This window comes from Lathyrus oleraceus, chromosome 5 (assembly GCF_024323335.1).
Source record: "Lathyrus oleraceus cultivar Zhongwan6 chromosome 5, CAAS_Psat_ZW6_1.0, whole genome shotgun sequence".
In the NCBI taxonomy this organism is placed as follows: domain Eukaryota; kingdom Viridiplantae; phylum Streptophyta; class Magnoliopsida; order Fabales; family Fabaceae; genus Lathyrus; species Lathyrus oleraceus.
Window position 1 is genome coordinate 429,158,529 of NC_066583.1, and position 13,596 is coordinate 429,172,124.

At 36.4% G+C, this 13,596-nt stretch overlaps 2 protein-coding genes across 2 annotated transcripts; both read left to right on the forward strand.

Moving 5' to 3' along the window:
• The first annotated feature begins 4,447 nt into the window (after positions 1 to 4,447).
• LOC127081160 (protein FAR1-RELATED SEQUENCE 5-like) lies at positions 4,448 to 5,449 on the forward strand. The gene has a single exon (XM_051021443.1). The coding sequence runs from the start codon at positions 4,448 to 4,450 to the stop codon at positions 5,447 to 5,449; it is 1,002 nt and encodes a 333-aa protein (XP_050877400.1).
• Positions 5,450 to 7,512: 2,063 nt separating this feature from the next.
• LOC127085236 (uncharacterized) lies at positions 7,513 to 8,520 on the forward strand. Its single transcript, XM_051025779.1, has one exon. It carries the CDS (start codon positions 7,705 to 7,707, stop codon positions 8,254 to 8,256), a length of 552 nt encoding a protein of 183 aa, XP_050881736.1. The 5' UTR covers positions 7,513 to 7,704; the 3' UTR covers positions 8,257 to 8,520.
• The last annotated feature ends 5,076 nt before the right edge of the window (positions 8,521 to 13,596 follow it).

The window sequence follows — 13,596 nt, forward strand, 5'->3', positions numbered from 1 at the left end:
GAGGCAACACGTCATCCACAGGTACCCCAACACTAGAAGGCCCTGCATTAGCAGTAGGTGGGATGATGCGAGAGTGTGATATATTGAGGTACCACTCTAAGCAACTGTCCTCACACTACGGTGGAGGTTGAACCATAATTGCTCGATCTCCAATGGCCTGACCAAAGCTGATGAAGTTACTATAAAATCACCAATTAATACGCATAGATGGTATATCTGGAACGGGTTGTGGGATACTCTGAACATAACCATACTGTTGCAGACACCTCTCAGGCAAGTGCCTAACAATCATGGTCTCCCGCCATATATAACATGAATATATGACGACTCCCCGAACTTATGGTGGACTCTATGACCAGTGTATGGTGTCCAGATGACATCATCTACAATCAACGCCTCGAGCCTCCTCTTGTACTCAGCAACACCACCGATATGTGCTTGTCTGGTCTTCCATCTCTTCTCCCGTGGGGACCCCACTGGGTAATGTTGCACCCTTCTGTCACATATGGTGGGGAAATGCTTGTATATTCAGCACTGATATCAAAACAGAGACACAACACATAATAAATAAGAAATTATATTCGTAACAATTAAATAAGAAATCAACAAAAAATAATAATTTCAAGTATACTGTAATACACTCAAATAGCCATCAAGTTGTTTGGTCTTAAAGACCATCACCACTTCAATGGTTGTATACAAAAGTGTCAATGCAGGACACGCCTGGGCCCAACTGGTGTCCTCGAGCTTACTGAAGAGGCACATGTACCAGGCATCAATATAAATGCAAGACTTATCGTCAAAGAGAGTACAAGCCATTATATGTAGCATATATACCCTAGCGGCAACCTCATAACTCCCAGCCGCTACAAGTTCTTCGTACGTCTTCCGAAGTCAAGACATATGAAGGTGTGCGCCCTAGTTGACGCTAAACTCCTCTTGCACAACCGCGTTAGACACTCCAAAATCTCGTGCGACAGTCTGACATGAAAGAGACATGCTAAGTACGGGAGTCGTCCAGAATCTGCCGTTGATAGGGAGATGTAACAAGGAGGAGATATCATCCATATTGATAGTCATCTCCCCAAATAGAAGATAAAATGAAGATGTCTCCTTATGCCATCTCTCATTAAAAGCACTAAGTAGTGGATCGTCAAGCATGGTGAGGGAGCAGTGGGCAAAATCAAGCAACTGGAACTCCTATATAATTCGGTTGATCTACTCAAGCATTGGAATCTTCGGGAAGTCCTTCATCTCCGACCCGTGCGATGTCACCTTCAGTGTGAGACGCTTATGTAACAAACAAATATAAACAAATTAGCATTTAGATTTCATATAATAATAATAAAAAAATTAGAGTTAAACATAAAAGACATATACCTCTCCCTGCCATAGTCATAACGCCACATGATCAATATACTCAATAAGCACTGACTGATCAATGGGTTCTCTAGGGAATCCTCCATTAGTGTGCATAGAGGGCTCGGTCGAAGGAGTTGTAACCTCCGTGTCAGCAGTAACAAATGAAACTGAATCAACAACATTAACATCTGGCTGGACCACCCAAGCAACCTTCTCCAAACCAATCTACTCAATAACCTCCTCAACCACAACAACTGGATTTGCAACCTCATCAACCACTGAATCAACAACAACAACATATGACACCACCTCATCTCTAGGATGCTATATTGATCGTACCGATCAACATCGAGTGCAACGAGGTGCCCAAAACTGACTCTGCTCAACCAACCGCTTTCGGTGTGAACCGGTTGGGGCCACTCGTCCAACCCGTATTTGGAAAGACTCGACATCAACACCCTTGACAACCCTAGCCTGGTCTACCGCTCGATCAACAGATCTCCCTGCAATAATGTTGTCTCTGCCTATGTTTTTCACTGCAAAAGAAGGGGGAAAAATATTAGTAACTACCGAAAATTTTGAAATTTTCGGTATAAAACAATGTTTTGGCACATACCAGAAATGTCAAAATTTCTGGCATAAATTTCCATGGAATATATACCGGAAATTTCAGAATTTCCAGTACAAAACCAGGTTTTTATAACTCCCCAAAATTTATGAAATTCCTGGTATATTCAATAGGATTTTGTACCGGAAATATTTCCGATAAACATTTTATGAAAATACCATAAATTTTGGAATTTCCGATACAAAATACCGATTTTTTTTAAAAATTCGATATAAATACTCACTATTTTTGAAATTTCCGGTATCGCCCCAGCAATTACAAATTCACGCCTCTACACTGTAAATTTCGATTTTTTTGAAATAATTTTATAAGGACAGAGTTGTTTTTTCATACGCGATGGGGGATGTCAAGTCTAAATGGGGGAATGTCAACTTAAATGCTCCTATCATTGCCTCAAATCCAACCAGGATCGACCCAACCAATATTGAGGCCTAAGAAATTTTCATAAAAAGAATTTTTAAATTGCTAATAATAGTTATTTTATAAAAAATAATACTTTTATTTATAATTAAATATTTTACATTTTTAAATTACAAAATTATTTTATAAATATAATAATCAATTTTGTTTAATATTTTAATTAAAACTTTAGCTTTTTTATTTTAATTTTAAACTTTCTTATTCAAATTTTTAAGATGATATTACTTTGAATAAAATACTAAACATTTTACAACAAACACAAAAATAAAATTTTCACAAAAAAAACTTAAATAAATATAAAAAATTTAGATTAAAATTAATTATAAATAAATAAAATCTAATTGTTTTTCTGCAATGCCTTTTCTCTTTCTATACAAAAGAAAATCGGAAGCATAGACATATCTATGAAGAATTGATGGTGGAAATTTATATAAATCGATCAATAATATAATAATACTAGCTGGAAAAAAAATTTAGTAGATAAACAACCACAAAGTGACTTTAGTCATTTCATTTTTACATATTTACGGGACCGTTAATTAAGGATGGTAATTTGACTCATCCCCATTGGATATCCACAAAAATACTCATAGCGGATAGGATAAAAACCTAAAAAAATGGATATGAGTACGGGCTCAAATAATTGCCCACTTAAATAAGCGGGGATGAGTACCTTAATACCCACCCCGCCCCATATCCTTATAATGTCTACCAATTTTTAAGAATATATCAATTTTAAACTACTATATATTTAATATAAGTGATCCTTTATTTCATAATTCAACAATAAATTTTTTAAAAAACTTTTTAATATTTTTAAAAACATAAAATAGTAGGATATTTTATATTTGATATATTTATTTTTATTATAAATGCGGGTAATGGGTACGGGTACGAACACTTACATACTCATATAGTATGGGTACGGGTGCCAATGTTGATATCCAAACGGGTATAGACTCGGGTACGGAGATTTTTTCCAAATGCGGATATGGAAACGGGTACTATAGTAGCATACCCAAATCCTACTCATTGTCATCCCTACAGTTAATACTCTACTAATATTAAAGTGCAATTTATTTCACTTTATTAAAAAGGAACAAATTAGTATAATTAAAATTGACTGTTATTAATTTTTTTAAAATAGGGTCGGTAATAAGTAGTAATAAAAAAGTAAATTTTAAGGCTATAGGTAAATGCCTAGTTAGTTTACCCTTTAGACCGAAACCAACTATAGCAGAATTTTAGGGAAATTTTTAATGCATTATATATTTCTTAGACATTAGGTAAAAATACTAAAATGTCCTTTAGTTTTTAGAGATGCATCTCCTGATGCATCTAATACACACTTAACATAGGTCATTTTGAGTAACGTCTTATAATTTGGGATTTTAATACTAAAGGCATTTTCAGAATTTTCAAAAATATATTCATAATTGATCAGTTCAGTGGAAATTTCAATGATGTATATTTGTAAATTTGGGGCGGGATTTTGAAAATTACTCTCACCTTTGCATGTCAATTTTTTCCAGAGATACATCTCCCAAATAATTTAATATAGACAGAGTTGCATGATCACACAACCATACTTGTTTTTCATTATAAACCCTCACTAAAAACCCTTTCATTCTCAATCCCTATTTTCACTCAAAACCTTCAATCTTGTGGTTCATCACATCAAATGGAGCAAAAGAAGTTAGGATTCCAAGTAAAGATCATTTATTTCAAGCCTCATTGCACACATTAATCTTGTTTCTGTCTGAAAAAATTAGCATTTTTTCTGGAAATGTATCTCCGGGACGATTATGAACTTATCTGGAATTACATTTCTGATAACAGCCTATGTTCATTTTCCAACTTTGTTTACAGTAGTAGCGCTTATTTACTATTTTGTGGTAATTATTTTCATTAAATATGGTGCACCCCGATGTTTTCCCCCAACAAAGTTGTGTCTCCGAATGTCTAGGGTGTTGTTATGAAGACGACAATTGTTGGTAACCAATTTAAAATGAGCAAGAGTTTGAATATCGTGATCAAATGCTTCAATGGATTCGTATAGAGGCCTCCAAACTAGGATTAAGTGTGGTTATCGGAATGTCCGATAACGGTTCTGATAGAAGATGTGCTTTTGTGACAATGACGTGCGAAATAAGCAGGAAATATAGAACTCAACTCCGAAACTTTAAACGAGACGACACAGGTTCAAGAAAATGTGAGTGCCCCTTTAAGATGTGTGGTTATATGTTGACAAACAATAACTTGATATTTAATGTCATATGTGGTTTGCATAACCATGATTTGTGTGAAAAGTTAGTCGGTCATCCAATTGTGTATCGACTCAGGCGGGAAGAGAAGGAATGTGTTGTTGACATGACTTTGAATTTGGTTCAACCGAAAAATATATTTGCAACTTTGAAACTTAAAAGACCTGAAAATATCTCAAATATCAAGCAAGTGTATAATATTAGGTACCAAAATAACAAGTCGCTTAGGGGAGATAGAACTGAAATGCAACAACTCTTGACACTATTGGATGATAACAATTATGTGTCTAGGTACCGAACGTGCGAGGATGAAGTTACCGTTAGAGATATATTTTGGACTCATATTCATTCCATAAAGTTGTTCAACACGTTTCCTACTGTGCTCATACTTGATTCAACGTACAAGACCAACAAGTATAGACTTTCATTATTAGAGATGGTTGGTGTTACCTCAATTGAGAAGATCTATTATGTCGGATTTGCATTTCTAGAGAGCGAGAAAGAGAAGAATGTTACTTGGGCCTTAGAGGTGTGTCAGGAAATGTTGAAGGACCAAGATGAGATGTCTAAAGTGATTGTTACCAACCGCGATATCGTCTTGATGAATTCGGTTGCAAATGTATTTTCTATTTCTTATGCACTACTTTGTAGATGTCACATAACAAAGAATGTGAAAAGTCGGGTTAAACCTGTGGTTGGGACAAAACAGATAGAGCCCAAAGATGAAAATATGGTGAAGGTGAGTGTGTTTGTGGAAAGAATAATTGATGCATGAAATCGTTTAGTAAATTCTTCCATAAAAGAATTATATATCGATTTCGTTACGCATTTCATGAAAGTGCGCGAAAAATATCCTGATTTGTGGAAATATGTTGAAAGCAGAATCCTTGACCAGGTGAAGGAGAAGATTGTTTGTGCTTGGACCGATCAGGTTAGACACCTTGGAAATACAACAACTAATCAAGTTGAGTCTGCCCATGCTACATTGAAGAATTGGTCAAGAAATAGTAAGGGTGATTTGTGTAGAGATTGAGACTCCGTGAACCAAATGATTCAGAACCGTCATAATAAGATACATACATCATTTGGTCGGAGCATCATCTTGGTAAAGGAGAAGATAATCATACACCTGTCCATCATCAACTTATTCAAGAATTGATGACTCATAAAGAATCATACATACGACTGTACAAAAAGAAAGAAAACTTCTATGAAGTTTATGAGTCTCTTGTTCCTTGCCTTAAGTGGACCGGCACTGGAGGGAAAATGGATGTGCTTCCCTGAAATGGGTTACCTCATAGCATGTGCGTATGATTGAGTGTGTGTTGATCTGACACGATACGATTTTTCAGAAACCTTTTTCCCATTGCGTACCGCCCCATCTCAAAATCCAAATGATCGTATTATGTGTATTGGGTGGCTTTCAAAATCACGATATTTTGTTCAAGTTTACTTGAAACCGGGATGCTCTATACCACTTACATCACTGGAGTGGACAACTCCTTCAACAACAAAATTCGAGACTTGACCGAACCATTTTATGGAAAGGATGCAAGAGTTCATGAAATTGAGCAACATTGAAAGATAATCAAATGCACAAAAGTCAAAGGAGGTACCACCTATAGATTTAGCCGGTCACAAATATTTCGATTTGTTTTAATTTTCTATTTAGCTGGACAAATAAGTGTATATAATTGTGTCTTAATATTAATGAAGTGTATATATTCAATTTCTTAATATTTTAATACTTTTTTATCTTTTCCATAACACTTGATCCTTTGTCAAAAAATATTTTCACTAAACTTCTGTTTTCAAAGGTTATGTTTTCTACTTGTTCAGTTCATTAGAGATTTCAGAGATGCATCTCCGAAACAAGAAAATAGGGTGCGAAATCGGAGATATATCTTCGAAATCAACATGTCAGGTTTGAAATGGTCCACATTTGTCTACAACTTCTATAAATTAAGGTGCTATTGTTTTTCACAAATATCACAAATAAACATCAATTGGTATGTTGCAAATGTCTCCTTCTTCAGCACGACTCCCAAGCGGAAGTTTAAGTTCAACGAGTACACATCTCTTACAGATATTAAATATGAAATCCATCATCTCCTACCTTATAAAGACAATCTAAGAATTGTGAAGTTCGAGTACTGTTCACCGTCGATTGACAACAGATGGAAGATTGAGTTCACTAACTTTGAGCTCAAGGCAGACGCAGATGTAAGGGCTATGTAAAATACATTTTTCCGTTTTGAAACAAAAGTTATGCTCGAGTTGGAAGGGACGATTTCAAGATCGGTCGAAGATATTGTAAAGATGTTGAAGCGTCCACATAGATATTGAAGTGTAATGTTACATTTTATGTTAAATTAATCTATGTAATGCCATTTGTATATTATGAATGTTAATTTTATTTTGCCAAATTACACATTTTTGATGTCTGCTTCTACTACTGGTGTATAAACGTTTCGAAAATGTATTTATGAAAATATATCATATATGCATCTCCGATATTAAAAAAACTCAATTTATAGGATGTTATTCATAATGGACTACGTTGAGTTGTATTGAGTGTGTCCGGAAAGACATTTTTATGTGATATTTAAAACATATATGATTCATTAAAAAATTCCCAAATTTTAAAGAAAATGAATAAAAATAAGAAAACTGTATTAAAGAGAATTGAATGAATTGATTGCAGCTGAATAAATGGCAGGAGAAAAACAAAAGGAGAGGATTTAAATCCAGAAAAATATCAAATAATTTGATTTAAATTGCGTAGATAATAGAGTCCTTGATTTGTTTTTATACTAAAAAGAAAGTGAAAAATCACTACCATAATAAAGTAGGCTAGCAAAGTCATACACGGCTGTCGTATAATACATCTTTCAGCAAAATAAAGGTGTCGTATAATACAAGCAAGAAACTTCTGCCCTCTTTTGAAAAAGTCACCCACTCTAACATTTTATACTCTCTCCATTCCCCTTATTTCAACCCCAAATTTCCATCACTTCCAAAAGCTACACCATGGCAACCAGAGTCACTATTTCCATCACACTTTTACTCTTCCTCTTTATCACCCTCTCACGCGCTCGCGATCTCCATAACTCACTTTCCGAATCCACCACGCGCTCCAAACCCCAACAATACGACACCGTTTCGTTCAATCTTATCCCCATCGACCACCTTCCGGTAACGCTTCCCGATCTCCGTCCCATCAACCGTCACGTCCATATACTTCGTCCTTTGCCGTTAGGGTTGCCCTTATCTCACCGCCGTTGCCGCCATGGCCACCGCCGCCAGATCCCTTACGGCAACGACATGATCTTGGCGAACGACGCCAGCACCAAACACCGCCAGATCCCTTACGGCAACGACATGATCTTAGCGAACGATGTCAACACCAAAGATCGCCATATCCCGAAACGATTGTCGAGGATTCACTGTGGTGACGTGATGTACCCGCAGGTGGTGCATTTTAATCCTTCTCACATCCATAGCCAGGATCATCATCATCATCACCATCATGAGAAGAGTTGGTTTTCAAAGAAGATTCATGAGTTCTTGAACTTGTTCTGATTTTGATGCAACTTGAAGTTGATGATGCTTATGAGAATATATATAGATATAGATATAGATATGAAGTGTTTTGTGTAGAAATCATGTATTTGTAGTTTTATTTTTATTTTATATAGTATGATGCTCTCCTAGTAAGTTTTTATGTTATGAAGTTATGAGTTGTTAGGGAATTTAATAGAATGATGCTATGTTATGTTGTTGGTGCTACTTGCCAAGCATTATGCTAGTTGATGATAAATAAGAAAACGTTGGACCTTCACTTTACGAGGGTTGTGCAGATCCAGTTATTATCAATTAATTCTATATCTAGCTTTTTTAATGGTGAAGTGAAGGCTTTTGTAAAGTAATTGCAGAAATAAGATTATAATTTTGATTGACAATGAATGAGAGAACTAAATATATTGGTAAGTTGCAATTTGCTCATCCCGTTTGTGTTAGTTTTTTTTGTTTTGTTTAAGTATATGTTTTATTTAGCTTGAAGAGTCGAAAGTAATTTTGGAGTTGGAGAATTGATTTCGAGATGATTGATTATTTTACCGTAGATGCCTATAGCTTGAAGTTACAATTTATTTATATTTTAAGTATAAATGTAATTTTTATGTTTAAATATGTTCATCAATTCATTTTTACATAAATGTATTCAAATATAAATTATTTATATCTAACTCACTTTTTAATCAAAACCAAATTTATAAAATCAATCCATTCTGAATCAATTTTCGTCGCCACAAAATCAAACATACACGTAGCTTGCTCAAGATTAGACTCATGTTTAATTGCGAGGAAGATAATTGTTTTTGAATGAATTTGTTCAGGGTCAGTCAAAAGGGCCAATGACCGCGACCCATAGGAATTTATAATTCGCTCAAACGCTCGCAACCCATGGGGGCTATCATGGGGAAGAGTACAAATGGGTGACACCCCTATGTTGAAAAAGGTGGTCAGAGATTTAGGGTTTGTGGTGATTAGGGCAAGCTCACGGTTATGAGAAGCCATGTTTTGATGGTGTTTTATATGAAGTTAGAGCAAGCTCACGAGGATGAGAAACATTGTATTTTTAGAGTAATTCGTGGTGAATTCATAATATTTCTTCAACCCTAAGGTTAGGATATTTATATAGACCTGGACTTAGGTTTTTCGAAAATAGCAATTGTCCATCCTAGTGATGGTAGTGGACCGCTAAATCCTTATTTTCTAGGAGGACGTGAGTGGTTCCTTAGACTCCCTCTCTATAGTATCTATGACAAAGACACCTCACTTCCCACGTTTTCTAACCCTGAGCGAGTGAGGCACTGTTTACTGTGAAATTTGATAAACAACTACAAGTTTTTATTAATACTTAAGGGATCAAACTCAAAAATCTCTCGGAACATATTTATGTGCGTTTATGGTTTTGAACTATATTCTGTGTCGAAATCGAAGGGTAACTTCTTCGATTTATTTCAATGTTACTTTGAAGCAAGACTTGGAATAAAAGATTTTCAAAATAAAGATTGAAAACAAAATGCAAGGTGAAGTAGAAACATGAACTGTAAAGTGAAATCGAAAGGTAACTCAATGCATAAAAGATACTTAAATGTGAAAAGACTTGAAATTTATAAATTTTGGAACATATATGTACATTTTTCTAACTTGTTCCTCAAATGCGCAAATACTTTGAGTTTACAGAATATGTGTATAATTGCGGACCCCTTCCCAAATGAACATAAGTCCCTTTATATACTACCCTAAAATAACTACCCAAGAATGGTCGACTAACCCTATCACGACACGTTTCCTCCCCATGCAGTGGTTTTCTCCGACGAGCCTCCACGTGTCTTCGAGTACAGTCTATGTTAAACCAGCTCCCGCTCTTTTAACACCATTCAAATATCTTTAACTATTTGTACCGGTCATCAAGAACTGATTTCCCACGTCGAAATCTTTAATGTCAATCATGCTACGACAACCCACTCTAGCATTTCCCACATGCAATGCCCAAGTCGACATTGTTTCCATTGTAACGATGAACTCCAACCTTAGCCAACATAACATAGTATTCAATTTCACTAAGTCTCCAAATTCTTAGAATACCCTTCGACATGGAGTTACTTCGACCAACATCACTATATGTGACTTCCGACCTGGCATCAACTTGGTTCCCCTTCGTCTTCATTTTACCTTGTCCTTCAACCTAGCATATTCATTGTTGTCTCATTAATACTTGCTACTTATAGTCAAGTCAAAAAATCCAAGGTGAAAAATTGCCCCCCAAAAGGCTATGCTTCGATATGAATCAAACAAGAGAGACGTGACCATTTTGATCACATTTTTCGACACCGTTTTCGCTTCTGCTAATGTCATCATCATCATCATTACCCTTTTTACGACACGTTGTCATTTTCCGTGAGATCCGCTCAAAATCTCATCATTGCTCCTACTTCCCAGGAGGTCGTGGGTTTGCACGTCGTCCATATCTGCTCTCAGTCACATCAATGTTATGCTTCGTAACCCCCAAAAATGCTTTAATCTCTCCCACGCGGAGGACATGTGCCTGATTCAGTACATGCATTGAGAAACTTATAAATAACATTTTTCAAATCCTCTCTTCTTCTTCCTCCTTTCGACTCCTCTTATATTTTTTCTCGCGCATAACAACAAAACCCTTTCACTCCTTTTCTTTTTAACAAAACTCCATTTCCAACCAAGGCTTCCACTAAAACAATACCCTCTAAATATACGAGGATGAGGAAGTGAGAGACTACATTTCTGAACCTCCTCCGTCAGATGAGAAAACTGCCATTTAGGAATAACATGTTCTTATTCCTTATTCTCTACACAATAAATTGTACACCTTTTTGGAACCTTATTCCACAAAGAGGTCACACATTGGGAAAGTCTCGCGCTTCTTTCCAGGCTATTCAACCACTTTTCCCTCTGTGTTTGAAGAACGCGCTCTCGACCTATCTTTCATGGTCAAACCCACCTGTGTGTTTTGATCAACACCACCTACTCTATGCAAAGAGTATATCGCCTGGCTCAATAAGGTTCGGTCTCAAAGGAAGGCACCGTGGGAGAAACTGGGCATCTACGATATGGTTACCATTTCCAGGACAGGTCCCAAATATAATCCAGTTATGTTATTGGCTTCGATCTTCTTCTAGGAAGGATCGACCAATACTTTCCAGCTTCCCTATGGCATGTTAACAACGACTTTGTTCGATGTAGCATCCATTACAGGTTTTGTAAGAACAAAAATTGTTCTACAACAGATTCCATGATTTTGATGATAACAAAGGATGAAGACATCATCATAAGCTCCGAATCATCACAGCAAGATTCCAGATTCCCAGAGTCACGCAGACTTTGGTAATGGATTTCTTAATACAGAAAGAGTAACGTTAACTTCAAATTCAATGTGGAAATGGATTTCCTAATACAGAAAGAGTAACGTTAACTTCAAATTCAAATGGAAAGAAACTATATTTAGAAAGAAGTTTTTCGAGGAGAAAAAGTTGTTTTGGCAAGAAACAACAAATGTTATGGCATTAATTCTTTTCAACACAAATCCATCAATTTCAACGGTCCTTTCACTCCTATATAAAGGACAGCAATCAACATTAAAAAGATGACGAATAAGAACAAGTATACACTAAAAAATTCGCTCTCTCAATTTTTTTTCACAAAGCTTTTGCTTAGAACGTGAAACACTTTTATTCTTACTGTTGTAATTTTTGCTTATCCTAGAAGCACTCTAGATTACATAGTTCTTTATCTATTGTTTTATTTCCTCAAGTGACTCTGTGTAGTCTGTATACTTGAGAGGACTAAGAGATCCTTCTCTTAGACGTTGGTTGTAAACAATCTTTCAAGATTAGTGGATTAAGTCCTTGTTGAAGGAGAAATCACCTTGGCCGGGTGGACTAGAGTAGCTTTGTGTTATAAGCGAACCAGTATAAATTCCTTGTGTGGTCTTTATTTCGAAAAAACGCTTATTTTCCCAAACAATTCAAACCCCCCTTTCTTGTTTTTCTCACCTTCAATTGGTATCAGAGCCTGGTTCTGTTATTGATTTTCTAATCAAACACTTAACAGTGTAGAGAGATCCAGAACGAGAAAAACTATGGCCCACACAAATGAAAGAGATAGTTACAATGCAAAGCCTCCTGTTTTTGATGGAGAGAAATTCGACTACTGGAAAGATAGAATTGAAAGTTTCTTTCTGGGTTATGATGCTGACCTCTGGGACATAGTCACAGATGGATACACACCTCCAGTCTCAGAAAATGGAGTTGAAGTTCCCAGAAGTAAGATGTCAGAAGATCAGAAGCGTGTCTTCAAAAATCACCACAAGGCCAGAACCATACTTCTCAATGCTATATCTTACAACGAGTATGAAAAGATCACCAACAGAGAAACAACCAAAGATATACTTGACTCTCTGAAGATGACTCATGAAGGAAACTCCCAAGTCAAAGAGACAAAGGCTCTAGCGCTTATCCAGAAATATGAAGCCTTCAAAATGGAAGACGACGAAGCCATAGAAGTAATGTTCTCTAGATTCCAAACTCTTGTTGCAGGTCTCAAAGTTCTAGACAAAGGGTACACAACTGCAGACCACGTCAAAAAGATAGTCAGAAGCTTGCCAAAGAAGTGGAGACCCATGGTCACTGCTCTGAAGCTGTCTAAGGATCTGAACAATATCAGTCTTGAAGAGCTTGTCAGTTCTCTCAGAAGCCATGAGATAGAACTAGAGGAAGATGAGCCTCAGAAAAGGAACAAGTCTGTAGCATTAAAGTCCAGATCTGAAAGACGCAAATCTGACAGAACCAAAGCTTTCCAGGCAGAAACTGAAGATGCTGATGACTCTGAATCAGAAGATTCTGATGATGAAGAAGAATTGTCCCTCCTGACCAGAAGAGTTAAACAACTCTGGAAAAAGAGGAACAACAACTTCAGAAGACCAAGACCCAGAGGGGATCGATCAGAATCAACCTCAAAAGGTAAAACTAACAAAGATATTACTTGTTATGAATGTAAAGAAACAGGTCACTACAGGAATGAATACCCCAAGCTAAAGAAAGACAATCCCAGAAAAGAAAGCTTCAAGAAAAATACCTTCAGAACAAAGAAAGGACTAATGGCTACCTGGGATGATAGTGAATCTGGTTCATCAGAATCTGACTCTGATGAACAAGCCAATGTGGCATTTATGGCTACCACATCCAGAAGCAGCTCAAATGAAGAATCTGAAGAGCAAAGTTCAAACACCAGTCATGGTACTTGGATTCTGGATGCTCGCGACACATGACGGGAAGAAAGTCTATGTTCCAAAGCCTGGAACTTAAAGACGCTGGATTT